The following is a 26,730-nucleotide window of genomic DNA, read 5'->3' as shown; positions in this document are numbered from 1 at the left end:
GATGGTGATTGCTAATCGACCATTCCCTGTCCCGGTGTCCCGGTCGTCATTTATATCCCCCTGTTTCCCCCGGTGTCCCCGTTGTAGTTGTGTCCCTGTGTCCCGGTCGTAATTTATATTCCCTGTGTCCCGGTCGTCATTTGTATCCCGGTGTCCCGGTCTGTATATACATTCGTTTTTTAGTTTTGTTTTTCTCCTTTATTTTTTTCCTTTTTTTTTCTTTTTTAGTTTATTTAGATTTTTAGATTTTTTAGTTTTTTTTATTAGTTTTTAGTTTTTTTTTCTTTTTAGTTTTTTTGTAGTTTTTACCTTCTTTTTAGTTTTGTTAGTTTTTTTTTTACTTATGTCCTGGTCGTCATTTATACTCCCTGTGTCCCGGTGCTTTGTTGATTGCTAATCGAACATTCCTTTTGTCCTGGTCGCTTTCTCTTTGAGTGTCGTCATTTATTTTTTTCTTTTTTAGTTCTTTTAGTTTTTACCTTTTTTAGTTTTTTTTAGTTTTTTAGATGAATTTTTTTTTTAGTTTTTTCCTTTTTTTCTTTTTAGTTTTTTATTGGTTTTCACCTTTATTTTAGCTTATTTTTCAGTTTTTTCCTTTTTTTTAGTTTTTTTTTATTTTTTATTTTTTTTAGTTTTTTACTTTTTTTTAGTTTTTTTAGTTTTTTAGCTTTTTTACTTTTTTTATTAGTTTTTAGTTTTTTTTGTAGTTTTTGCATTTTTTTAGTTTTTTCAGTTTTTTTTTAGTTTTTTATTGGTTTTTACCTTTATTTTAGCTTATTTTTCAGTTTTTTCCTTTTTTTTAGTTTTTTTTAGTTTTTAGTTTTTTAGTTTTTTACCTTTTTTTAGTTTTTTTAGTTTTTTTAGTTTTTTAGCTTTTTTATTTTTTTTATTAGTTTTTAGTTTTTTTGTAGTTTTTGCCTTTTTTTAGTTTTTTTAGTTTTTTAGCTTTTTTATTAGTTTTTAGTTTTTTTTTGTAGTTTTTGCCTTTTTTTAGTTTTTTTAGTTTTTTAGCTTTTTTATTTTTTTTATTAGTTTTTAGTTTTTTTTGTAGTTAGTTTTTTTAGTTTTTTACCTTTTTTTAGTTTTTTTAGTTTTTTTAGTTTTTTAGCTTTTTTATTTTTTTACTAGTTTTTAGTTTTTTTTGTAGTTTTTGCCTTTTTTTAGTTTTTTTAGTTTTTTAGCTTTTTTATTAGTTTTTAGTTTTTTTTGTAGTTTTTGCCTTTTTTTAGTTTTTTTAGTTTTTTAGCTTTTTTAGTTTTTTTTGTAGTTTTTGCCTTTTTTTAGTTTTTTCAGTTTTGACGTCACCTGATCCAGTTTTTTCAGGTGACGTCACCTGATCCACGATCCACAGATCCACAGATCCACAGACAACTTATTTTTATATATATAGATAGATAGTATTTGGTCAGAAAACGACCCTAAAGTTAAAATGATATTCACATGATGGTAACCCTATAGACAGCTAGCCTTATAGATTAGGTTTTTGTAAAACAAAGACTGGGAGGATCAATACAAGATGCTAGGGTATATAGGAGTGTTGTTATTAATGTTAAAGTAAAGATCACCATTGTAGAGTTTATAGGGTTAATTTAAAATTGTGTTTAGAAGGGTAACAAGTTCCAGGAGGCTATTACGTTGGTGGACTCCAGGATGAAAATTAGGACTAAACTTTTCTGAGCCAGTTGAATGACAGACAGGAGAGTTTCAAATTTAACAATATAGAAGATGGATTGAATAATTTTAGAATAATAATTTGTGAAGTTGCTTATCGTGTCCTAGGGAAGATTAAATTAAAAAACGAACAAGTTTGTTCAACTTAAAGTAGGGAGCAAGATTAAACATTAAAACAAACAAAAATTATTAGTATTTGAAGGGGATTGCCTCCTTCTCAACACTTCACTCTTTAGGCTAATATTTCTTAGCACTTTTAAAAAGCTCCTTATTGTTTTAATTAAACGACCCTCGTGTTTCAGAAGTCGATCTTAAAGTATGGAAGAGAATTCGAACTTAGTGTAAAGAGCGAAGTGTTGAGGAGGAGGCCACCCTTTTCATATACGTAGTGATTTATGTTTGTTTGTAGTTTTAATGTTACTCCTTACTTTTAATTGAAAAGAACTTATTTTTCTGTGTTTTATTTCTGATTGTTTTTAAATAGTACCAGGAAATCAAGCCCCACCTCCACCGAGAAATACCCTCGGACGGAAATGTCCTCTAGAAATTTCAATCCCGGAGAAAATGTACCAAGGAAGAAAAAGCAAGACATAAAAAAATAATTGTGTATAGGAATTCTTGTAAATTCACCCAGTGTATAGTTTCCCTTGAGAAGTTCACCCCGTGTAAACTTTCCTCCCTGTGGAAAATTTTCTGCATAAGAAAACTCCAGCAGACTATTCGTCCCCCCGTCCAGCCTAAAATGTAAGCATACTTCCCTATAACAAATACTACGCGTAAACAATGGGCAAATTCAATAATTTAAAGACCTTTACCCTGGGACTGCGGAGGGAGGGAGGGTCATTTTACATCTAAAGACATAGTTATTGGCCCTTTTAACTATCATGAACAAAATGGCCATCTAAAAATTTTTATCGAACGATTTTAGGGAAGAGACTGTGGAGGAGGGGGGATCTAGCTGCCCTTCAATCTTTTTGGTCACTTAGAAAGGGCACAATAACTTTAAATTTCTATTCAAATATGCCCTCTTACGATATTCAAGGACCACTGGGTCGGTAAGATCAACCCTAGGGAAAGGGAAAAAATAGCAAAAAAGAATAATAATAAAAAAAATAAACACGCATCCGTGATCTTTCTTCTGGCAAAAACCACAAAATTCCACATTTTTGCGGATAGGAGCTTGAAATCTTTACAGCAGGGTTTTCTTATTTCACTGAATCAGAGGATGAGATATTTATAAGGGTTATATGATATTTAGGGGGTGATTGTCCCTTTTTTTGGAAATCATGAAAATTTTATCTGCCTTGTAGCCATTACTTGGTAACAATAACCTAAATAAGAAACTCATATATTTGAAATCAGCATAATAAACCACTATTTATGATTTAACTTTTGGTATTAAATTTCCATTTTCTAGAGTTTTAGTTACTACTGAGCTGGGTCACTTCTTACTTACTGATCGTTACCACGAACTGTTTGAAAGTTAGGAATGTGCCTAGAAATAGTAGTAAAATGTCCTGTGGTGGCGCAGTGGATTTGACCTTAGCTTGGTAATACGGGACCCAGAGATCGAATCATGCTGCAGGAATGAACTGCAGGGCCGACGCAGGGACCTTAGTAGTCAGGAAGCGTCGTTAATTCTTAAATAATAGTAGCAAAAACACTATATGGCTAATTGACAGGAGAAGGGACCTGGACAAGAATTATTTGATTGGTAGAGTATATCATATGAAAATAAGAAGAATGAAAAAAAATTAAAAAAGTATTAAAATATGAACTATGGAGGTGTAAAGTTAAGGACATGGATAAAATTGCTGAAGATTTGGAAGATGCTGCAACCATACGGTAAAATGGTAAATACTGCACTGGTAGGTTTTTAAATTGAGAGCGAATAGTCAATCTGGACTTGCCCAGATGAACTTGGGGCAACAATTAGTAATATGGGCAGATCAGTTAAGGAATTTGCTAAACCAAGATGGAGTTAAAGAAAAAGATACAGAAGAAGAAAAGAGTTTTTATCACTTAAATATGTAGGACGGTTTGGTTTGTGACGAAAGAAACTAAAAAGATTGTTCTATAACCATTGAAAAATTACAGGGCCCAAAGTTCTGATATTATGGTCCTGACTTTTTAGGCTTTAGAGGCTAGGGCTAGAAATAAGTGAAGATGAAAATTTTATGTTGGGTGACCAGATGATCCATTAAGTGGAGAGCTTCACTTACTAGGTAAAATATATATATATATATATATATATATATATATATATATATATATATATATATATATATATATATATATATATATATATATATATATATATATATATATATATATATATATATATATATATATATATATATATATGTATATATATATATTAACACTAGCATTATTATTAGTAACGATGGTGGGTGAAGTAAAGATGAGTGCACAAAGTGTAGCAAAGATGATAAAATTACGGTAGCCAAAGCTTGGATTTTTGTTTTTAGAGCTGGAAAAAGTGTTCATGAACAGGAAAATAAGTCTGTGAATGAAGAGTAGAGTATTGGAAGCTACAGTGATGGTAATGGTCAAGTACCGTTCTAAAAAGCGTGGATGCTTCAAAAAAGAAGAAGTGCAAAATGTTTTTTAATGAAATTACTTACGGATTGTTTTTGGTTACTCGACTGACTAACGGTATCTCATACAGTGGGCTACAAAAAAAAAGTTTGGTTCAATCCCCTTTTTAGGACTACGTTAAGAAAGAGGTTGAGGTGGCTAGGGCACATTCTTTGGATGGAGGGTGACATATTACCATAAGTTGTCCTTTTTGGACAACCGTCTAGGTCCAAATGACAAGCAATTTGTCCCCAGTTGGGGTGGAGGTTGTCCTAGGGAAAAATTCTGATAATTTCGTCCAAGGTTTTCATTAAATTGGGACAAAGGAGGAGTGTGCGTAGCCGTGTTGGCCCAAGATGGCTTGGTGCTGCGACGAGTTATTAGCAGTAGTAGTGTGAGTTTCTTTCACAAGCTCCGTATCAATAATTCTATTATTTTCATAGAAATGAAAATAAACAATTTTTTTTACTTGGTATTAGGTTTTTAAAATTATGTGTTTTTAGTTTGCACCTCACGAACTCTAATTCTCGTTGGTATATGCAAATTAATATGGCATTGTAAATAAGAATATATGCGAAAAATGCAGATTAATAAAATGACGAGTTAACGGTGAAAATTGGAAGTTCAGTATTTTTTTCAAAGCCTCTAAGGTATTTTTCATAATTGACTTACACTATTAAGATAAAAGCAAATAACAGTTTCTATTATCGGAACAAATTAAAATAATTATTGGCCATTCTTATCTGAAATTCATAAATTTAGTTTTTTACATGCTGAAAGGGCTAAAAGGAAGTGAATACAATAGGGAACATCTTAAACGTTCAGTTAAGGATTTTAGACAATTGACATGGGATATTCTCTGCCTCCCATACTTTCCTTTCCAGAAATGTCTTAAGAAGGGCCTTATTGTCGGTGCTATATAAAACCTTCTTATTGACATTACCAAGATGGATTTACGTCACTGATATAAGTACGATAAATTACTTTGGAAGGCATTACACATCTCTCAGAGATTTCGGGCTCTGTATTTAAATTTCTCTGAGTAGGTTTCTAAGTAAACTCTTATCATTAAAATAATTAAAATAATAGTTACCATTCCTGAATTGGCAATAAAATAAAAATAATTCTTATATCATAATTTTATTTCAACTTGTTTATGCTTAATTTTTCGTTACTATAGGAAGAGGATTGTTTTTTACTATGTTGACAAATAGGTCGTTCGATCGAACATTAAAAGGGGTGACTAAAAAGCTTGAGCCAATGGCTATTGACCATTAATATTTCAATGGTAGTTTGTTGTAGGGGGTTGTTGAGAAGGGTATAAGGGAGCATTAATACTAAATCTAATTGAGTTACCATCAAGTTGTAGTGGCTAATTAGAAAAAAAGACAGATAATCTAAGTGAGAGGCGAATCTGGTCTGAGCCTTGTTTAGAATTGCATAAGAATAATGTCATTTCACTTTTTGAATAGATAGTCTATCATCCATCCGTCCCTTTATCCTAGGTCAGCAATAAGGTAGATAATCATAGAATTAAGGGATGATCGAGATTTTGGGTTGACTTATGACGAACAATGTCCACTGGACTTGTATGAAATGGGGACTAGATTTGCTTGGACTCAGAGGCGAACAAGTTTCCTAAGCCTTACAAGCCTGGACACTTAGAGTCTCAAGTGGAATACTGTGTTTCAGGATTGACGATTCCCCTGGACTTACAGGTGAATGGGGAAACCTTCAGTTCTCCAAGTTTATGGGTAAATGGCGGGAGTAAGTATGACTCTCTTATTGGATAAATACTTCTGTGTTAGTTTTTGGAGAGGCACAACCGCCCAAAGTTTCAGGTAGGTTTACAAAATTTTAGAATGAACACACGACCGTTAAGTTGCCTAGAATTGCAGTTTACAATTGAAAAAGGGATTACCTCAGTTGTTCAATGTCGAGAAATGTAATTCATCTACCTTGAAGTTTCGACCACGGTAATTCTATTGGTATATTTATAATTTTGACCTGATTCTATTTTCAAGGAGCCTTAGGCTTTCTCGAAAGTCATACAAGTTTCTTTTCTCAATGAATTTTTGCTATAAACATTAAAGAAGATAATAATTACCTTTCCTAATTCACATTTAAATGACAATTCTTTTCCTGGAAAAGATTTGTAATTATTATTTTTTTAAGACTGTTTTAAACTTTTTGTAAATATGGACCGGGATTAGTTCTTTACTAGATTAAATAAAAAAAAACAAGCTTTTTAACTGAAAGTAAGGAGCAACATTAAAACTTAGAAAGAAAAGAAATTACTCCGTATATGAAAGGAGCTTTTCCTCCTCTACGCCCAGCTCTTTACGCTAAAGTTTGACTCTTTTTCTTAATTCTTCTTTTTAAAACAGTAAAACATTCGTTTTAATAGCAATAAAACGCTCAATTTGTGTTCGTTTTAGTGCTGCTCCTTACTTTCAGTTGAAAAAACTTTTCATATTTATTTTTTCATTTTTTTTTTAAATAATACTAGAAAGTCCTGCACCCCTTCATTGAAATTCTCTTCCGTAATGACAAATTCCTCCATTAAAAATCCTCCCATGTAACCCCTCCTCAGCTCCCCCGCTAAACCAAATAAATCCCCCTGAAAACGTCTGTACACTTCCCAATATCCATTAGTATATTTAAACAACGGTCAAAGTTTGTAGCTTGCAGTCCCTCCCACAGAATCCTTGGGGGAGTAAGTCGTCCCCTAGGACATAGGTATTAGGTTTTTCGACTATGGTGAATAAAATGGCTATCTCAGAATTTTGATCTGGTGACTTTGGTTAAAAAATAAGCGTGGGAGGGGGCTTAGGTGCCCTTCAATTTTGTGGTCACTTCAAAAGGGGACTAGAGCTTTCAATTTTCGTTAAAATGAGCCCTCACACGACATTCTAGGACCACTGAGTCGATATGATCACCCCTGGGAAAAAAACAACAAAAAAACAAATAAACACGCATCCGTGATCTTTCTTCTGGCAAAAAATGCGAAATTCCACTTTTTTATAGATAGGAACTTGAAACTTCTATAATAGGGTTCTCTGATACGCTGAATCTGGTGGTGTGATTTTAATTAAGAATGCATTACTTTTAGGGGGTATTTCCCCCTATTTTCAAAAATAAGGCAATAATTTCTCAGGCTCGTAACTTTTGATGGGTATGACTAAACTTGATGAAACTTACATATTTAGAATCAGCACTAGAATGTAATTCCTTTGATGTAATTATTGGTATCAAATTTCCGTTTTTTAGAGTTTCGGTTACTATTGAGCTAGGTCGCTCCTTCCTACAGTTCGTTACCACGAACTGTTTTATTTTTGCTATCGCTGCAACTATGATCCACTAGATCACTTCTTATGAACAAAACTAATACACATAGTTGATTGATCTTAATTATCTTCAGAAGAAAAAAAAACTCTACCTGACAACTGAAACAGCATGTGCTTTACAATTCTCTATCTAACCATTTTTTAACCATGACTTAACTATCAAACAGTTCATGGTAACGAACTGTAGTAAGGAGCGACCTGGCTCAATAGTAAACGAAAGTCTTATTTTGGAAAATAGGGGGAAGCACCCCCTAAAAGTCATAGGATCTTAACAAAAATCACACCATCGCATTCAGCGTATCAAATCAGCGTGAAAAAATTTCAAGGTCCAATCTACAAAAATGTGGGATTTCGTATTTTTTGCCAGAAGACGAATCACGGGTGTGTGTTTATAATAATAATAATAATAATAATAATAATAATAATTTTTTTCTTACCCACTTGAAAAAGGGAAAAAGTGGAATACAAGGAGAGAAACAAAGAACTACAAATAACACAAAGAACAAAATAAAACACAAAAACAAATAACACAAATATAAGAAAAAAATATAACAATTGATTGTTAGATGATTGTTAGGACCAAGACAGATTGGTGCTTCATCAATTAAATTTGAACTTAGTTTTTCCACTGAAAGAACAATATCCGTTGCCTGATATTTGCTAATTAACCTTCGGTTCCGAGAAGGTCGTGGTAAATAAAGTAGGAACTTTAAATACCGATAGTAATCCGTCTTGACCGTCTTTACATCACCTTTATTCGAAAGCATAAAATAATAACACAGAATGGTCGCAGAAACTCGAGTATAGCTTTGTAAGTGCTTTGTTATTTGTTTGTTTGTTTGTTTTTTTTTCTAGGGGTCATCGTATCAACCAAGTGGTCCTAGAGTGTTGCAAGAGGATTCATTCTAACGGAAATGAAAAGTTCTAGTGCCCTTTTTAAGAGACCAAAAAAATTGGAGGGCTCCTAGGCCCCTCCCACGCTCACTTTTTTCCCCAAAGTCAACGGATCAAAATTTTTAGATAGCCATTTTGTTCCGCATAGTCGAAAACCATAATAATTATATCTTTGGGGATGACTTACCCCCCCCCCCCCCCAAAAAAAAGTCCCTGGGGGAGGGGCTGCAAGTTACAAACTTTGACCAATGTTTACACACAGTAATGGTTATTGGGAAGCGTACCGACGTTTTCAGGGGGAATTTTTTGGTTTGGGTGTGGGGTTCAGGAGAGAGGGCTATATGGGAGGATCAATCCTTGGAGGAATATTTCATGGGGGAAGATTAATTCAATGAAAAGGGTGCAGGATTTTCCAGCATTACTATTAAAAAAACAATGAAAATATAAACATGAAAAAGTTTTTTCAATTGAAAGTAAGGAGAAGCATTAAAACTTAAAACGAACAGAGATTATTACGCATATGAGGGGTTCTAAAAATACCTTAGCATAAAGAGTGAGGTATTTAGGAGGAGATAAATACTTCGCTCTTTATGCTAATTTTTTTTTAGTAATTTCCACTATTTATTCTACGGCCTTTATGACTCAGGGGTCATTCTTAAAGAATTGGGACAGAACTTAAGATTTAATTTGAAGAGCGAGGTATTAACGAGGGGACAAACCCCCTCATATATATAATAAAAAAACATAAGAATATAAAAGTTTGTTACGTAAGTTAATTCTTAAGTTACGTATATTTTTTACTAATAAAAACGTTCGTAAAAATTAAAAGTTCTAGTTCCCTTTTTAAGTAACAGAAAAATTGGAGGGCAACTAGGCCTCCTTCCCCACCCCTCATCTCTCGATATCGTCTGATCAAAACTAAGAAAAAGCCATTTAGCCAAAAAAAGAATTAATATGCAAATTTCATTTTAATAATTTATGTACGGAGAGCCAAAATCAGACATGCATTAATTCAAAAACTTTCAGAAATTAAATAAAAAAAGCAAGTTTTTTGAAATGAAAATAAGGAGCGACATTAAAACTTGAAACGTACAGAAATTACTCCGTACATGAAAGGGGCTTTTCCTCCTCGACACCCCGCTCCCTGCACTAAAGTTTGATTCTTTCTCGCAACTCAAATTTTTAAAACAATAAAAAACTTTAGCGCAAAGAGCAGGGCGTCGAGGAGGGAAAGCCCCTTTCATATACGAATTTCTGTTCGTTTTAAGTTTTAATGTCGCTCCTTACTTTCATTTCAAAAAACTCTTTTTTTATTTAATTAATATATAAAAGATGGATTTAACGTAAAAATATAGAAAAGTTCTGATTGATATTTTTGATTTTATTTTTTTTTATTTCTTTCTCTTCTTAGGTTTTTAGTCCTTATATTATTTTCAGGAATTAAAGGATGTGATTGATCTCTTCTCTCGGGATAGAGAGCATAAAGAATACAGCTGCTGTTTCATATTTCTCTTGTCTCATGGTGCTCCAATGCGACCTCTAGTTTCACATCCATATTCAAGTGGTTCAATTGGTGTTCAATGGGGGATCGTTTGCAGGGATGGAAACACAATTGACGTTGAAGAAGATTTTATCAGCAAGTTCTCAAATCGAGAAGCAACATATCTCATTGGAAAACCAAGATTCATTATCATTAATGCATGCAGGTACATTGATTTTAATTATGCATTTAGATGTAAATAGTTCTACCTGTTATTGCTTCCATGTTTCCTACTTTTTTGAACAGGTAAATTTTTGTGGTCTTTCTACTCCTACTCCAAACTAGATAAAAAACAATATTTTTTTTTCAGCTTAAAGTTAGGAGCAACGTTGAAAATTGAAATAAACAGAAATTACTCTGTAGCTGCGAGGGTTGCAGCTTAGACGATCCTCGTGCATCAAGATCTGTTCTTAAGGATTCGGGACAAAAATGTGAACTTTAGTATTGAATTTTTCAATTAAAATTTTAAATGTGATGGTACGAGTGTCAATAATATTTCTCGAATTTTAAATTTAATCACTTTACCATATTTGGAATCAACACAAGAGAAGATTTTTTTTTTACTACATCTCTTGTTATCAAAATTTTGTTTTTACAAATTCTGGTTACCATTGGGCCTGGTCACTCCTTACTTACAGATCAAATAAAATCTGAACTGTTTATTTTTGGACTAGTTTTTTGGACTAATTAATAATTTTTGGACAATTCGGACTAATTTGGACAATTTAGTCCAAATTGTTCAGTTTTCTTTTTCAGTTTGTTCAGGAATTCCTGAGGCTCCTGCTTTTCGGCTTCTATGAGCCCAACATCGTCGGTGAAGTCGACGTCCTGAAGAAGCTTTTTTGCGATCCGGATTCAATGCCAATTTATCTGTCTGAAGATGTAGTCTACAGCTAGGACAAAGAGGAGAGGTGACAGGACACAGCCTTGCCTGACATCACTTTGAAGCCGCATGGGTTGCCGTCCGATGTTTTAACACAGCATTTGGTCTCTTCGTACAGAGAATCTATTAGACAGATTAGCGTCTCGGGTTCGCCGTAAAATCGAAATACTCTCCACAGAGTTTGAAAATCTACTGAATCAAATGCCCTTTCAAAGTCCTTAAAGAGTATATAAGAGCACTGTCTTCATTAGTTAGATTCCTCCAGCACGGTGCGTATAGCAAAAATAAGATTGGCACAAGAGCGTTTTTCCCAAAATCCATCCTGTTCTTTACGTAAGCGGTGATCATAAACAGCTTAGAGTCTTCATAATATTATCATCGTGAAGAGTTTTGCAGGGATCAAGAGAAGATTAATTCCTCTGTAGTTGGCGCATTCTTTCGCGTCTCCTTTATTGAAGAGTTTTACTAAGGTTCATATTCTCCAGTCTTTGGGGAACATTTCGGTCTGCCAGAGGAGCAAGAAGAAGGATATCCAGATGACTAGGGTTTGACGCAGGCTGAACTTGATCATTACAGCTGAAATGTGGTCTCTACCAGGGGCCTTCCCATTCTTAAGTTTTCTTAGCTGTTAAGAGTAACTCGTCGGCTTTCGGCTTTTCATCACTGATGTGAAGACTGAAGAGAGGTCGATCTGGTATATCCAGCAGGACCACTGGTGCTTGGTGATTAAGTAGGGCTTTGAAAATACTTGCCCACCGCTCCGTTTTTTCTTCCTCATCTGTTAGGAGCCTTCCATTTTCATCTTTCACCAGGCATTCCTGCATACTTGACTTGCCTACAATTTTTCCGGTTAGGTGATATACGATTCGTGTTTCTCAATGGCTCGCTACTTCTTTGGCTTGTCTGGCCTTTTCCTTCAGGTATTGTCGTCTGTCGGATCTGACAATTTTCTTCACATTTCGATCAGTTACTTTATAGGCTAAGCTTTGATCACCTTTGTATGACCATTTTCTCCAAGGGAGCTTGACTTCAGTTTCTTGCTATTTTCTATAAGATCCAAGGTCTTCGCAAATATCCACTGTTACACAGCCGGCTTTCTAAACCCGAGGATTTCTTTGGCCGTATCCGTGTAAATTTTGCGAATCGTCTCCCAAGCTTCATCGACGTCTTATGGTAGGTTATATAGGGTTTCAAATTTGTTCGAGAGTTTGATGCTGAACGAATATTGGACGCCCTTGTCACTTAGTTTGTCTACGTCAAAGCCTCTGAGTATGTTCGTCTTTAGCTCTCGATTATTAGACTACAGCTTTAATTTCAGTGTGATGACTACCAGTTTTTGGTCTGAACTAACTTCGGTGCTTCGAAAGCTTCAAACGTTTCTTAGGCTTGTTTGCCATCTCCAGCGGATCAGGAAATGGTTGATTTGATTTTTGACGTTGCCATCCGGGGATGTCCAAGTGTATTTGTGGATATCTCTATCCTAAAAGAGCGTACCAGGGATAACTGAATCATTCCCCATAGCGAAGCTGACAAGTCGAGCTCCATTTTTGCTATTGGTGCCAAGTCCGTGGTGACTCCTAATTTCAGGGCAGTAGGATCTGTCTTGGCCAACCTTTGTGCTGTGGTCGCTTGTGATGCAGGTGACGTCATGGAGTAAAATTGAATTGATCAAAGACCGGAAGTTTTTGTGGAACTCATCTTTAAGAGTATCATCAGCATCATTTATGGGTACGTAGAACACGATCAACGACAATTTGGCGTGGCTCGAAAAAAAATCTTGCATACAATATTCTTTCATTGACCAGTTTCCATGATCAGAGAGTCTTTGTCGCTTTTGGACCTAGTATTGCAGCAACTCCGGCAAAGGGACTTTCAGTTTTTGCGCTGTATAAGACTTTAAAAATCGTAAGGTCACCGCTGATTTTCTTCTTGGCACAGCTTGCTTCCGAAATGGCGACTATGTCAATTCTAAAATTCTTGCCTTCGCAAAGAACTTGCTCCGTTTTTCACAGTGCAGACATGGTTCCAACATTCCATTGGCCGATCTTAAATGGTTTGTTCGTATTCAAAAATCTGATCCGGGGGCTTGCATGGGTCTTCATCAGATTTAGAGGTTCAGATTTGAGGCTTATCATTGACATTTTGTTAGAGGGCCTTGTTTTACGGGGGTAGCTTGCTAGGACAAAGCTCAACCGTTTTCATTGGCTCAGATAGGGGCAGGAACACCAGTCCCTGACTTTTTGGCGAGAGTCATTCCCTAAAAGCCACTCCTCAAATAAAATGACAATTGAACTGAAATTAAAAGTATTTGTAAAGCAGTATTAAACTTTAGAGCAAACAGTAGAATGTTTAAAAGGGCCAGTCACTGTGTACCAGACACCGTAGTACATAGAAGAATTGATGTTCGTTCTAGGATTTATTGTCATGTTTCAAGAACTTGTTTTGTCTTTCTTTATCCTTAATTTCGTTTTTATTTGTTTTTGATAATAAACTAGGATTAACCATAATACAACGTATTTTACAGTCCATTCAAAAACTTATTTGTTGAATAGTAACTTGACTTTTGCCCAACAACATTTCCAGAAAAAGAGCTTATTTACTTTAGTTACCTTTTGAAATAAAGATTGATTTTCTCAAGTGAGCTGACGCATCCATGATATGAAAGAAACTTCTGCCGCCTATGGGCTGATTCTGCACACTTCATCAAATATTTTTCTATTCACATGCACACATCTAATCTTTTTAAGCGAACAATTGTGTATGTATTTATTTTTTTAAATGGCTCCATGTTTTTTTTTTTTGAAAATTGACACATCAAGATTTTCTGGGCAGAAAAATGAGGTCAAGAGTGTCGCCAAATCTATTTACAGACTGAATTTTGAAAAAGAGTTACTTGACTGACGTCAAATTTATGTGCATATAACGAACAAAAATCATGAAAATTTTGTACCAAAGGTGGTTGTTCCGTCTTCAATCAAACAGTTCGTGGTAACGAACTGTAGTAAGGAGCAACCCGGCTAAATAGTAACTGAAATTCTAAAAAAAAAAATGGAATTTTGATACCAATAGTTACATCAAAAGAATTGCATTTTAATGCTGATTTTAAAAATATAAGTTTCATCAAGATTAGTCTTACCCATCAGAAGTTACGAACCTGAGGAAATTTGCCTCGTTTTTGAAAATAGGAGGAAACACCCCCTAAAAGTCATACGATCATAACGAAAATCACACAATCAGATTCAGCGTATCAAAGAACTCTGCTGTAAGAGTTCTCCTATCTACAAAAATTCGGAATTTCGCCAGAAGACAAATCACGGATGCGTGTTTATTTGTTTTTTTTCCCCAGGGGTGATTGTATCGACTCAGTGGTCCTTGAATGTCACAAACGGGCTCATTCTAGCGGAAATCAAAAGTTCTAGTGCCCTTTTTAAGTGACCAAAAAAATTGGAGGGCACCTAGGCCCCCTCCCACGCTCATTTTCCCCCAAAGTCACCAGATCAAAATTCTGTGACAGCCATTTTATTTAACATAGTCGAAAAACCTAATAACTATGTCTTTGGGGACGACTTACTCCCCCACAGTCCCCGTGGGAGGGGCTGCAAGTTACAAACTTTGACCTGTGTTTACATATAGTAATGGTTACTGGGAAGTGTAACGACGTTTTTAGGGGATTTTTTTTTGGTTTTGGGGGGGAGAGAAGTTGAGGAGAGGGTTTACGTGGGAGGATCTTTCCATGGAGGAACTTCTCAGGGATGAAGAGACTTTAAAAGAAGGGGGCGCAGGATTTTCTAGCATTATTTAAAAAAGCAAAGAAAAAATAAATATGAAAGGTTTTTTCTACTGAAAGTGAGGAGTAGCATTAAAACTGAAAACGAGTAGATATTATAAAGCATATGAGGGGTTTACCTCCTCGTAATACCTCGCTCTCTACGCTAAAATATTTTTAGTAATTACAAATTATTATTCTTCGGCTTTTATGATTCAGGGGTCATTCTTAAGGAATTGGGACAAAATCTAAGCTTTAGTGTAAAGAGCGAGGTATCGACGAGGGGTGAGCCCCCTCATATACGAAATAAAAACATACGAATACAGAAGTTCACTACGTAAGCTAATTCGTAAGTTACGTATATTTTTTACTTATGAAAACGTTCGTAAAAAATGAAAAGTTATAGTTGCCTTTTTAAGTAATCAAAAAATTGGAGGGCAACTAGGCCTCCTCCCTACTCCTGTTTTCTCAAAATCTTCCGATTAAAACTATAAAAAATCCATTTAGCCAAAAAAATTAATATGCAAATTTTGTTTTAATTATTTATGGACGGAGAGCCAAGATCAAAACATGCATTCATTCAAAAACGTCCAGAAATTAAACAAAAAAACAAGTTTTCTTAAGTGAAAGTAAGGAGCGACATTAAACTTAAAACGAACAGAAATTACTCCGTATATGAAAGGGACTTTTCCTCCTCAACGCCCCGCTCTTTACGCTAAAGTTTTTTACTGTTTCAAAGAGTAGAGTTTAGAGAAAGGTTCAAACTTTAGCGTAAAGAGCGGGGTGTTGAGGAGGAAAAGCCCCTTTCATATACGGAGTAATTTCTGTTCGTTTTAAGTTTTAATGTCGCTCCTTACTTTCATTTGAAAAAACCTGTTTTTTTTCTTGTTTAATTAGTATCTACAACGCACGCAAAACGACAAAAGATGAAAAATTGCTCCGAAAAATTAAAGAAAAATACATGGAACAAGAAACAGAATAAAGCATACTGAATTAAAAAAAAAAAAAAAAAGTAAGAAAAATCTGCAGTTAGAATACACAGCAAAATTAAAATTGTATAAAGAAACGTGTTAGTTTATAAAGAAACGTGTTATTTTGGTGTCAAAGTAGAAGATCTTTGGTAGTCTTCTGAAACATTTCCCTATCCAGAACCTATAATTCTTTTTTTGGTAGTTCCCTGACACAATTTTCCTATAGAGAACCTGCTATTCTTTTTTTTCTGAAGACAAATCCTATAGAGAGCCTGCAATTAATTTTTGCTAAGGAATATAACTATCAATCCATTGCTCGTATGTGCTGTTCAGTGACTTTGTGGTTATCGAAATAATATTTATTTTTTCTACTAAAGTTTTAAGATAATTTTAATTCAATACTGGAAATTACTGATATCAGAGCTGGTGTAATACTATGAGATTTGTTCTGGATTAGTATATTGTTGTCAGGATATCTACTCAATTTAGATTCCTAAATCAGTAATCTTGTTCTTTTATACTGGCGTTTTGGTGCTTTCAGTAAAGCTCTAGTTTTCTATAGTCATACCTAAATAAATATTAGCAGTTGGTTTATTTGCACTGGTTTTATTGATATATGCTAGATAGACACTGAAGGAATAATTTTAGCTCATTCTAAGTTGCTAGTTCACTCTTTACTTCCCTTAGAAAAACTTCGTTTTAAAATAATTAATCTTTGGTTTTTTTAATTTAAATTTAATATACAACAATCACTGCCATGATCATTATGTTTGTTTTACTAGAGGGAAGTTCTCCCTCTTCATTTCCATAATAATTTCTGTTCGTTTTAAGTTTTAATGTTGTTCCTTACCATCAGTTAATCTTTTTTTTTTTTTACTTAAATTTGCAATGGTTTTCAAATAATACTAAACTACCCTGCAAAAATCTCCCACCATAAAAACTGTCCAAATATTTCCCAATAACAAACACTAAGCTATATATAAAACACTTTCTTTGAATATTATGGAAACCAAAAGGAATATTTAACCGACAAATTCAAATAAAATGATGGAATTTTTTTCGAAATACTAAAAGAAAATTCAAAAGTTAAGTTTTTTTTTTCATCCAAAAATTATCAGACAAAAAATCAAGTTCAAAATTACTCAAATTTCCGTGGTTAGTCGTAATGTTTCGGTGCATAAGGCAGTATGCCTTAACAAATGCAGGTTATTCACATAATCATATAGAGGCAACAAACCCTGAATGAAAAAAGCCCATTAAGGACTTGAAACTTCGATGCTCTAATTCAAAGTCCATGCTCTACCGACTGAACTACGAACTCCATTAATTTAATATAATCCACTAGGTTTTGTAAGACCATAATTGTACCCTTTTCCCCGGGACTGTGGACGGTCAAGTCATCACCAAAAGTGTGGCTATTGGACCTTTCAACCATGCTAAAAAAATGCTATCTCATAATTCTGATCAGATGACTTTAGGAGAATGGAAGCTTTGGGGGGAGGGGGGATAGGTATCCACCAATCTTTTTGGTTGCTTAAAAAGGGAACTAGCAGCGTCTGAATGAGCTATTAAATATTTGTTAATGTTTTTCTGGTAGATCGCTAACCCTGGTTAAAAAAAGGAAAAAATGGACACAGCAGTGCTAGCCATTCAAAAACAGTGATTTTCTTCGTTGTTCGAGGTGGGAGACTCTAATTACTCTGTACAATAATTTTGAACACACTGACTCCAATGGTTAGATTTTTATTTTGATATGATAACATTTCCGAGGGGTTTCAGGCTCTCCTTCAAAATCATCCAAAAATTTGTTTTCTTAATAAACTCTTACTTTTAAGATTAACCGAAACCAATTTAAGCTTTTTTCAATAGGCAGTTCTTTTTAAAAATGCACTTTAAAATTTAATTAGGCTCAGGTTTGCTCTTTATATCAATATTTATATATAAAAATTTATAAAACAATATTTATTGTAGCTTTGAACTATGTTGAGCAAAATGGCTATCTCAAAATTTTTATAAAACGACATTGGGGAGGGATGCTTTTTTAGGAGGAGGACTAGCAGTCCTCCAATCTCTTTCGTCATTTATAAAGAATAAAGTCATTAATCATCTGTCTGTGATGTTTTGGTCATTTGCTAGCCCTTGTAGAAAAAAAGGAGATATCAGTGGTACCCGGATGCAAAAATTGATTTGCCTTGGTTTTCAAAGTGGAGGACCATAATTATTGTAAAAAATTTTGGACAACTACAGTGATATTGGACTTTCCTTAAATGCTTGTAAATGTGATGTTTTGATTTTTAATGAATTAGATGCGACTAGATTAGATGACATATCCGTAGATCTGAATGTTACAGAAGTAAAACCTTGCGTTAAGTTGAATTATCTTGGCCTCCCTATTGGAAAAAATCTGAAGAAAACTAAGCTATTGATGCTAGAAAGTATGGAAACTAAAATTCGTCATGCATATGGTACAATTGTTAGTTCTCAGTTTCATTTGAATAGAGGATTCATCTTGCGAGAATTAGCAATAGTGTCGTCCTGCCACATATTCTGTATTTAGTACCGTTTTACCCTATATTTAGTGAATCTGACCATCTTAAGATGAAGTGCGTTTTCTTCAAATTTACTAATTTTCTGTTGTGAGTTCCTCCGTGGACCCGCAACTCCTGTTTGATGAAAAAATATAGCTTGTCTGACCCATGTGCTAAGTTAGCTGAGCTAAATGTACACATGTACAATAAGCAAACCGGCCATGAATGGCAAAATGTTGTCTTTTGACGTAGAATTATTTTTGTTTGTATTTTAGAATGTAATTACGATATGTTGTTTCTTTTTTCTTTTCTTTTTTTCAAATATACTCTATCACGTCATTATTTTGTATGATGGGTTATAAATAAATACATACATACATAAATTCGAATGAAACATAAAATTGCTTACATCCAGCTTCAAGCCCCATCTTCTAGCTTAACCGCTGTAATAATGTTGTCGTAAATAGGTCGTGCATAGCACAGTGATATATTTGATGGCATATACGCCTTATTTAGTTTTGTTTTTGTTGAGCTATAGCTTTTATATTAAGTTTTTGTAACCATTTTAGGCGTACTGGTATTATCTGTTTAATCAGAATTTCCTCTTAATTTAAAGGGGTGACTCATCAGATTACGCAACTATGCCTAGATACAAGTTGCAGGCTGGTGGTATAGTATATGAAGACGTAGACAGACCCATTAGAACTTTTGATGATATGGCTATCATCAAGTCTTCTGTACTAGGTGGGCTTTCTTTTATCTATAACTCTCTCTCTCTATCTCACTCTCTCTCTCTCTCTCTCTCTCTCACTCTCTCTCTCTCTCTCTCTCTCCCTTTTCTCTCTTATTCTCTCTATTTGCTATTGGGTGATTCGGGTAATTATAAGGAAAAGTAAATAAGACGGCACTAAGCCCTTAAGGTCCAAACCGGCGGTGCTGATATCCGTTTCATGGCCCTTCAGGCAGGAAGTACAATGAGCGGGCTGGGGGTCAACCATCCTGGGGGTAATTGGAACTAGTTTGGCTAAAATTTTAATGCCCTCAACAGTTCTTCAGTTTTTTCCGTGTTGAGAAAGATGTTGAACTAAATGAAAATACAGTATTTGCTTGCAGATTGCTCAATTGATAACAGTTCAACAACCTGCGCTTAACCAGGTGACAGGTAGAGGAACACCATAAAAATATTTATCGCTCTTCATAGGAAGCATGGACCATGGGGACATTAATTCTGTGGTTTAATGATAGATATTGGGGCTCCCTTGCCCAAGGGCTGTAAGCACAGACACAGAAGAAAGAAGGCCCCACTCTTCTAGGCACAACAGTGTGTGCACACGTTCCTAGAGTTAAAGACCTTTTTTGTTCACGATGACATTAAAAACCATGATGAAGTTCTGGATTTTAGCCCACCTGTAATGGGATAAATCCCAGGGATGCGCAGTATATCATCTGGAAGTATTTTCTGGGAGAGGGGGACAGTTGCATGACGTTAGATCCGTATTCATGGACAGTGGCCTCTGCAAAGGGCTTCAATGATTTGTTCAGAGCATTTGGAAGACTGGGGACCTTGCAGTCAATTCTCATTTAAGGAGTGGCACCATTCAATAAAATTATAGTCTAGTAGACTACACAATTTTCACACAGGGTTCTGTCTAATGGATCATTCTTCTGGGCTTCGTCTGTTTTGGTGGGCATATTCGGGCTGAAAAACCTTTTCGTAGTTCATTCTTACATTCTTACTGGAGCCTCCATTCATACTGGAGGTCCCGGGGACTGTTTTCTCTCCATCTCTAAGCTGACTTCAGTACCTCGGTGTAGACTTCAGAACATTTGCTGTTTCCTATTGTGTAGTTGTTAAATTTTGTGTAAAAAAAAGAAACAGCACTAGAGACTGCTACAATTTTTTAGGTGTTAAAATTTAGCTATAACTAATACAGCATTTGGCCAGAACATGGCCCATAAATTAACTTGATATTCAGATAATGGTATGACAGCCAAATATTTTAATTATGTTATTGTAAACTGAAGACTGCCAGGATCAATATAAGATACTAGGGCATATAGGAGAAGTTAATATTAACCATCTTGTCGTGTCTAGGTTTAATTTAAAGCAAAAATCTTGAAAGTGTTTCGATCTTCTTAGAAGTAATGACGTAGTTAAACTCCAGGATGAGAATTTGCGAGAAACTTTTTAAGAACAGTTCAATACTAAACTGGAGAGTTTAATATTTTTCAATGTAGAAGATGGATGTAATAATTCAAGGAAAATAGTTTTTCAATGTAGAAGATGGATGTAATAATTCAAGGAAAATAATTTGCAAGGCTGCATATTGTGTCTTAGGGAAGAAAATTAGAAACACAATTAGGAAAAGTGAAAAGGCTTTACGGTTAATACAGAGAAGGGCCTTGCGTAAAAACTATCTGAGTATCAGATGAAATAAAAATAGAAGAATAAAAAGAAATTTGAGAGAACATTAAAATATGAGCTAAGGAGCCATAAAGTGAAGATCATGGATAAAACTGTCAACCATTGGGAAAAGGCAATTAAACAGCATAATCGTAAAGTATTGCGCTATGGTGTTAATAAATTGAGAGGGAGTAGTCAATCTAGAATGGTGTGAGTTAAACATAGGAACGGGGAAAATCAGGGATGCATCAGTAGCTAGTAACCTAGTAAAAAACAATCACGTCCCATTCTAAGAAATATAATAACGCATAGGTCCTAAAAAAAGAATCAGATCCAAACAAAAGTACACTATTAGAATCGTCTTGTCGAGGCCCCTATATAGGAAAAATATATTCCTGATGCTTGAACAACAAGGAAAACCTATTGGCTTGAAAAACAAGAAAAGTGGCTGCAATCACGATTATCTACATCGAAAGCATCTTTCTTTTCATTTGTTATCCGCAGCTAGTGGGGCAATAGAACATCATAGAGAGCTAATTAATGGCTCATTTCAAAGCAAGTTTCTACATCTAGTGCCCTTTGTAATTAAGTTTTTTTTGATAAAATCAATTTTCATAGAAAACTGCATCACAACAAATAGGATTTTATTTTCAACAACATAAAAGATTGGTATAATTGTTTATAAGCGATGCTTATGTAAGTTTCATTGGTATCATAGTTGTTCAGATAACTCAAACATAGTAAATAGCAAACCGAAACATATACTAACTAAATTTATTTAAAGAGTCTGTATAGTTCAATTTAATCTTGGACATAAGTATTATGTTTGTTTTGAAACCTAGGAAACAAGAAAGTAAGGAATTTAGTAACCAATAGTTAATATAATATAAGCGTCTTTTAAAAAGTAATTAATAGTAGTAGCGTTAGCGTTAGTGGCAGTATTATCATCGGCAAACTTTTCTAGGTTACATTGCCATATTGTGTAATATTGGAGTACCACATGTCATTAACATCATCTTGCATACGAAGATCCAAATGGGATTTTATTTTCAACATTATTATAAAAAGCACTTAGATATTCCTATTTCTCCAAATACTTCCGATAAAAATTTCAGATGGCCATTTTATTAAAAATAGTGCGAAGATCGTACAATAAACACTCCGGTGTCAAAACAACCCTTCAAAGCCTTGGGACAGGTGTTGTAAGTTCTGTTCCAGGGATTTATAGGTTTCTTATAAGGTTTCACTATATGTTTCCTATATGTTTTTATAAATAATCATCGTATAAAACTTCAGCTCAAATTGGAAATTGAAAGTTCTAGTTCACTTTTTAAGAGTCAAACGAGATCCGATGGCAGATAGCCCACACCATCCGATTAAAAAATTTCGAGATAGCCATTTTGTTAAAAAGAGTTCAAAAATCAGATAATAAGAACTATTGGATCGATAAAGTCGCAGGGTCCAGGGGCAGGTTTGTAAGTTGTAAGTAATATATGGTTCTTATAGAAGAGATGCCTGTATAAGCTTCAGAGAGGGCTGATTTGATTGGGAATTGAAAAATAAAGATCAACTTTTAAGAGTCAGAAGAGATCAGAGGGCAGCTAGGTCACTATTCCCTTTTCCCCTAAATTCATCCGATATAAATGTTGAGACAGCCATTTTGTTAAAAATAGCTGAAATATTATATAACAAGAATTGTGGGGTCTACAAACCACCCAGGGCCTGGGGACAGGCGTTGTTTGTTATACACTGGGGGTATATATGGTTCTTATAGAATAGATGCGCGTATAAGCCTCAAAGATGGCTTATTTGAATGGAAATTGAAAGCCTTAGTTTGCTTTTAAAGAGTCAAAAGAGAACTAAGGACAACTAGCCCATTTTCCCACCTTCCCCCCCCCAATCCTATCCGACAAAGATGTTGAGATAGCTATTTCTTAAAGAATAGTTCAAAAATTAGATAATAAGACTCTATGCCCTTATAGTGCCCTCTGTAAGAGTAAAAAGTGATCAGAGGGTAACTAGTTCCCCCTCCCAATTTTATTTTTCCCCCATTCATCTGATCAGCATTTTGAGATAGCTATTTGTTCAAAATAGTTTAAAGGTAGAAAAACAAAAACTTACGGTCAACACAGGACCCTAGAGCCTGGGGATGTGTTGTAAGCTTTGCCCCGAATGTAGACAAGGTTTTAAATAAGGGATGGTCGTTAGACCATCAAAAGTCACTCATTTGATGGGAAATTGAAATTCATGTTTACCTTTATAAGAGTCATTAAAAATGATCCATGGGCATTTACCACCCCCACACTCTTTTCCCAAATGTATCCGGTCAAAATTTCGAGATAGAAGTTTTGTTTGAAGTAATCTAACGATTAGATGAAAAAACTTTGGGGTCCACATAACCCCCTTTAAATCCAGGGGAAGGGTTGTAACTTATGTTCCAGGACCATATCAAGTTTTTACGGAAAAGGTGGTCGCATAAACTTCGTAGGGGATTTAAATGATTAGAAATTGAAATTTCTAGTTCCCTTTTTAAGAGTCAAAAGTGATCCGATGGCAATTAGCCTCCCTACACCAATCCCAAGGACATTAAGCTACATTTTTCTCTCCAGAGGCACTTCATATGCAAGCAAATAATAGATCCAAGTACCCATTTTAAGAGTCAAACATAAGTGGAGGGCATCAAGCCCCCCCCCTTTCCACAACCTTTTTTCCCAACACATCCAAACAAAACTTTGAGACGACCATTATGTCCGAAATAGTCAGAAAGTAAAGTAATTAAAAATTTTTTTCAGGGGTAATCTCCCAGTGTACCTAGGGCAAGGGCTGTAAGCTATACAATATGTTTATTGATCATATATGAGGTTTTGTCAAAGGGGTGATAATACAAAATTTGAAAATCCTCATTCAATTTTAATTGAAAGTTCTAGCTCCATTTTTAAAAGTAAAGAGTAATCAGATGGTGGGAAGCCCCCTCAAGCCTTTTTTAAATGCTTCCAATCGAAATATTGAGTCAGCCATTTTTCCCAAAATCGCCCAGCTGTCAAATACCTTTGATTCAGGGTTTAAATCCCCCCCCCAGGCCTGAGGAAAGGGCTGTAAGCTATACTAGAGGCTCGTTGTTAACATATAAAGCTTCTATGGAAGGCGGGGCAGCATAAACTTTGGAGGAATTTCATTCGACTGTAAATCAAAATTTATTATGCCCTTACTAGGAACAGGAAATAATCAAAAAATTACATGCCCCCCTCCTTCATGTGCCTTTTCTCCCCAAGTAAATCGTATAAAAGTTCTGTTCGAAATAGCCCTAAATTCAAATTTCTATAGCTTAGGGGGCTGAGAAAATCCTCCATAGCCTCCAGGGAAAGGATTGTAACTTGTGTAAGTTGCCCACTATTAGAATATAGGGCTTTTTTATTGCAGGGACGGAGGTATTAACTTTGGAGAGGGCTAATTTGATCGGGAAACTGAAACTTATAGTTCTGTTTTAAGAGTCAAATTGCTTAATTGGCAATATTTCCACGCCCCACTTTCCCAATAGGCATCCGGTCAAAATTTTGAAATAGACATTTTGTTCAAAATAGTTTAAAGGTCAAATAAATATACTTCAGGGTTTCAAGCTCCCCCTCCCCAGCCCCAGGGAAATGGCTCTGAGTTAAGGAACGCGCTTATTGTTGCTTAGATACTTTGTTTGCTCTGAGACCTTGTTCACTTATAAACTTCTTCACTTTGATACTAGTTTTGATGCTTTGATGAAAGTTTAATGCTGAAAAAAACTGACTTAGAAATAAGACAATTTTTTTTTAAACTTGAAACTTTTTGCAATCAAAAAGAACTAAAAATAATTAAAAAACTTTCCGAAAAAGAAGAATTTTCAAAGAAAATAATGGCCATATTAAACTAAAGATCAGCAGATACAAATACCTGTTGACTCCTATTGTCTTTTCTATGTTCTTTAAGACAAAGTCTATAAAAATGGTCCATATAAAGGGGGACAGAGCACAACCCTGCTTAAATCCTGATTTTATACAAAACTAGAAAATAACCTCACTTTCTACCTTAACCGCAGCAGTTTTATTCTCGTAAAAAGCACTAATATCTTTAATATATCTGTATAGTATAAATAAAAAAAAACAAGTTTTTTTTAACTGAAAGTAAAGAACGACATTAAAACTTAAAATGAACAGAAATTACTCCGTATATGAAAAGGGCTGTTGCCTCCTCAACGCCCCGCTCCATGCGCTAAAGTTTTTTACAGCTTAAAAAAGTAGAGTTAAGAGACGAGTCAAACTTTAGCATAAAGAGCGGGGCGTTGAGGAGGCAACAGCCCCTTTCATATACGGAGTAATTTCTGTTCGTTTCAAGTTTTAATTTCGTTCCTTACTTTCAGCTAAAAAAAAAGGTTTTTTTTTAATTTAATTTCTGAACGTTTTTGAATTAATACAAGTTTTGATTTTGGCTCTCCGCACATAAATAATGAAAACAAATTTTGTATATTAATTTTCTTTTTGGCTAAATTGCTTTCTCCTAGTTTTAATCGGAAGATTTTGAGAGAAAAGGAGCGGGGGAGGAAGCCTAGTTTTCCGCCAATTTTTTGATTACTGAGAAAGACAACTAGAACTTTATTTTCTTACTAACGACAACTAGAAAGACAACTAGAACTTTAAATTTTGTTTGAACGTTTTCATTAGTAAGAAATATACGTAATTTGAAAATTAACTTAAGTGACAAACTTCTATTATTGTATGTTATTATTACGTATATGAGGGGATTCACCCCCTCATCAATACTTCGCCTTTCACACTAAAACTTGAATTTTGTCCCAATTCCTTAAGAATGACCCCTGAATCACAAAGGCCGTAGAATAAATAGTTGAAATTACTAAAAATGTTTTAGCATAAAGAGTGAGTCATTACGAGGAGGTGAACCACTCATGTGCATAGTAATTTCTGTTCGTTTTAAGTTTTATTGCTGCTCCTTACTTTCATTTGAAAAAAAACTTTTGATATTGATTTTTCATTGTTTTTTTAAATAATTCTAGAAAGTCCTACGCCCCCTTCATTGAAATTATCTTCCCCCATGACAAATTCCTCCATGGAAAGATCCTCCTACGCAACAACCCCTCAACTCTCCCCCCCATACCAAAAAAATCTCCCTGAAAACGTCTGTACACTTCCCAATAGCCAATAGTATATGTAAGCAACGGTCAAAGCTTGTGACTTGCAGCCCCTCCCACGGGGACTGTGGGGAGTAAGACGTCCCCAAAGACATAGTTATTACGCTTTTCAACTATAGTGAACAAAATGGCTATCTCAGAATTTTGATCTGATGACTTTGGAGAAAAAACGAGCATAGAAGGGGGTCTAGGTGCCCTCCAATTTTTTGGTCACTCAAAAAGGGCACTAGAACATTTAATTTCCATTAGAATGAGCCCTCTCGTGACATTCTAGGACCACTGAGTCGATACGACCACCCCTGGAGTAAACAACAAAAAACAAACAAAAAAGAAAAAAAATAACAAATAAACACGCATCCGTGATCGGTCTTCTGGCAAAATATACGAAATTCAACATTTTTGCAAATAGGAGCTTGAAACTTCTACAATAGGGTTCTCTGTTACTCTAAATCTGATGGTGTGATTTTGTTAAAATTGTATTATTTTTGGGGGGTGTTACCCCTATTTTCGAAAATAAGGCAAATTTTCTCAGGCTCGTAACTTTTGATGGGTAAGACTAAACTTAATGAAGCTTGTATATTGAAAATCAGCATTAAAATAAGATTCTTTTGATGTAAGTATTGGTAACAAAATTCCGTTTTTTAGAGTTTCAGTTACTACTGTTTGATCAAACAGTTCGTGGTAATGAACTGCAGTAAGGAGCGACCCGGCTCAATAGTAACCAAAACTCTAAAAAATTTTGATACCAATAGTTACATAAAAAGAATTACATTTTAATGCTTATTTTAAGTATATAAGTTTCATCAAGTTTAGTATTACCCATCAAAAGTTGTGAGCCTGAAAAAATTTGCCCTATTTTAGAAAACAGGGAGAAACACCCCCTAAAAGTAATAGAGTCTTAACAAAAATCACACCATCAGATTCAGCGTATCAGAGAACCCTACTCTACAAGTTC

The 26,730-nt window shown here is 34.7% G+C and overlaps 1 protein-coding gene across 2 annotated transcripts in view; it reads left to right on the top strand.

Moving 5' to 3' along the window:
• LOC136043419 (caspase-14-like) overlaps positions 1-26,730 on the top strand; it is a 126,665-nt gene that overhangs the window by 57,510 nt on the left and 42,425 nt on the right. The window contains exons 5-6 of one of the 2 annotated variants that reach the window (XM_065728329.1): positions 9,948-10,216; positions 18,815-18,942. In XM_065728329.1, coding sequence (XP_065584401.1) covers positions 9,948-10,216; positions 18,815-18,942 — 397 coding nt within the window. The remainder of the gene's footprint in view (positions 1-9,947; positions 10,217-18,814; positions 18,943-26,730) is intronic. The other variant, XM_065728335.1, reaches the window with a different exon arrangement.

This window comes from Artemia franciscana, chromosome 2 (assembly GCF_032884065.1).
Source record: "Artemia franciscana chromosome 2, ASM3288406v1, whole genome shotgun sequence".
Lineage (NCBI taxonomy): Eukaryota > Metazoa > Arthropoda > Branchiopoda > Anostraca > Artemiidae > Artemia > Artemia franciscana.
This window is presented reverse-complemented; position numbering and strand designations above follow the sequence as displayed.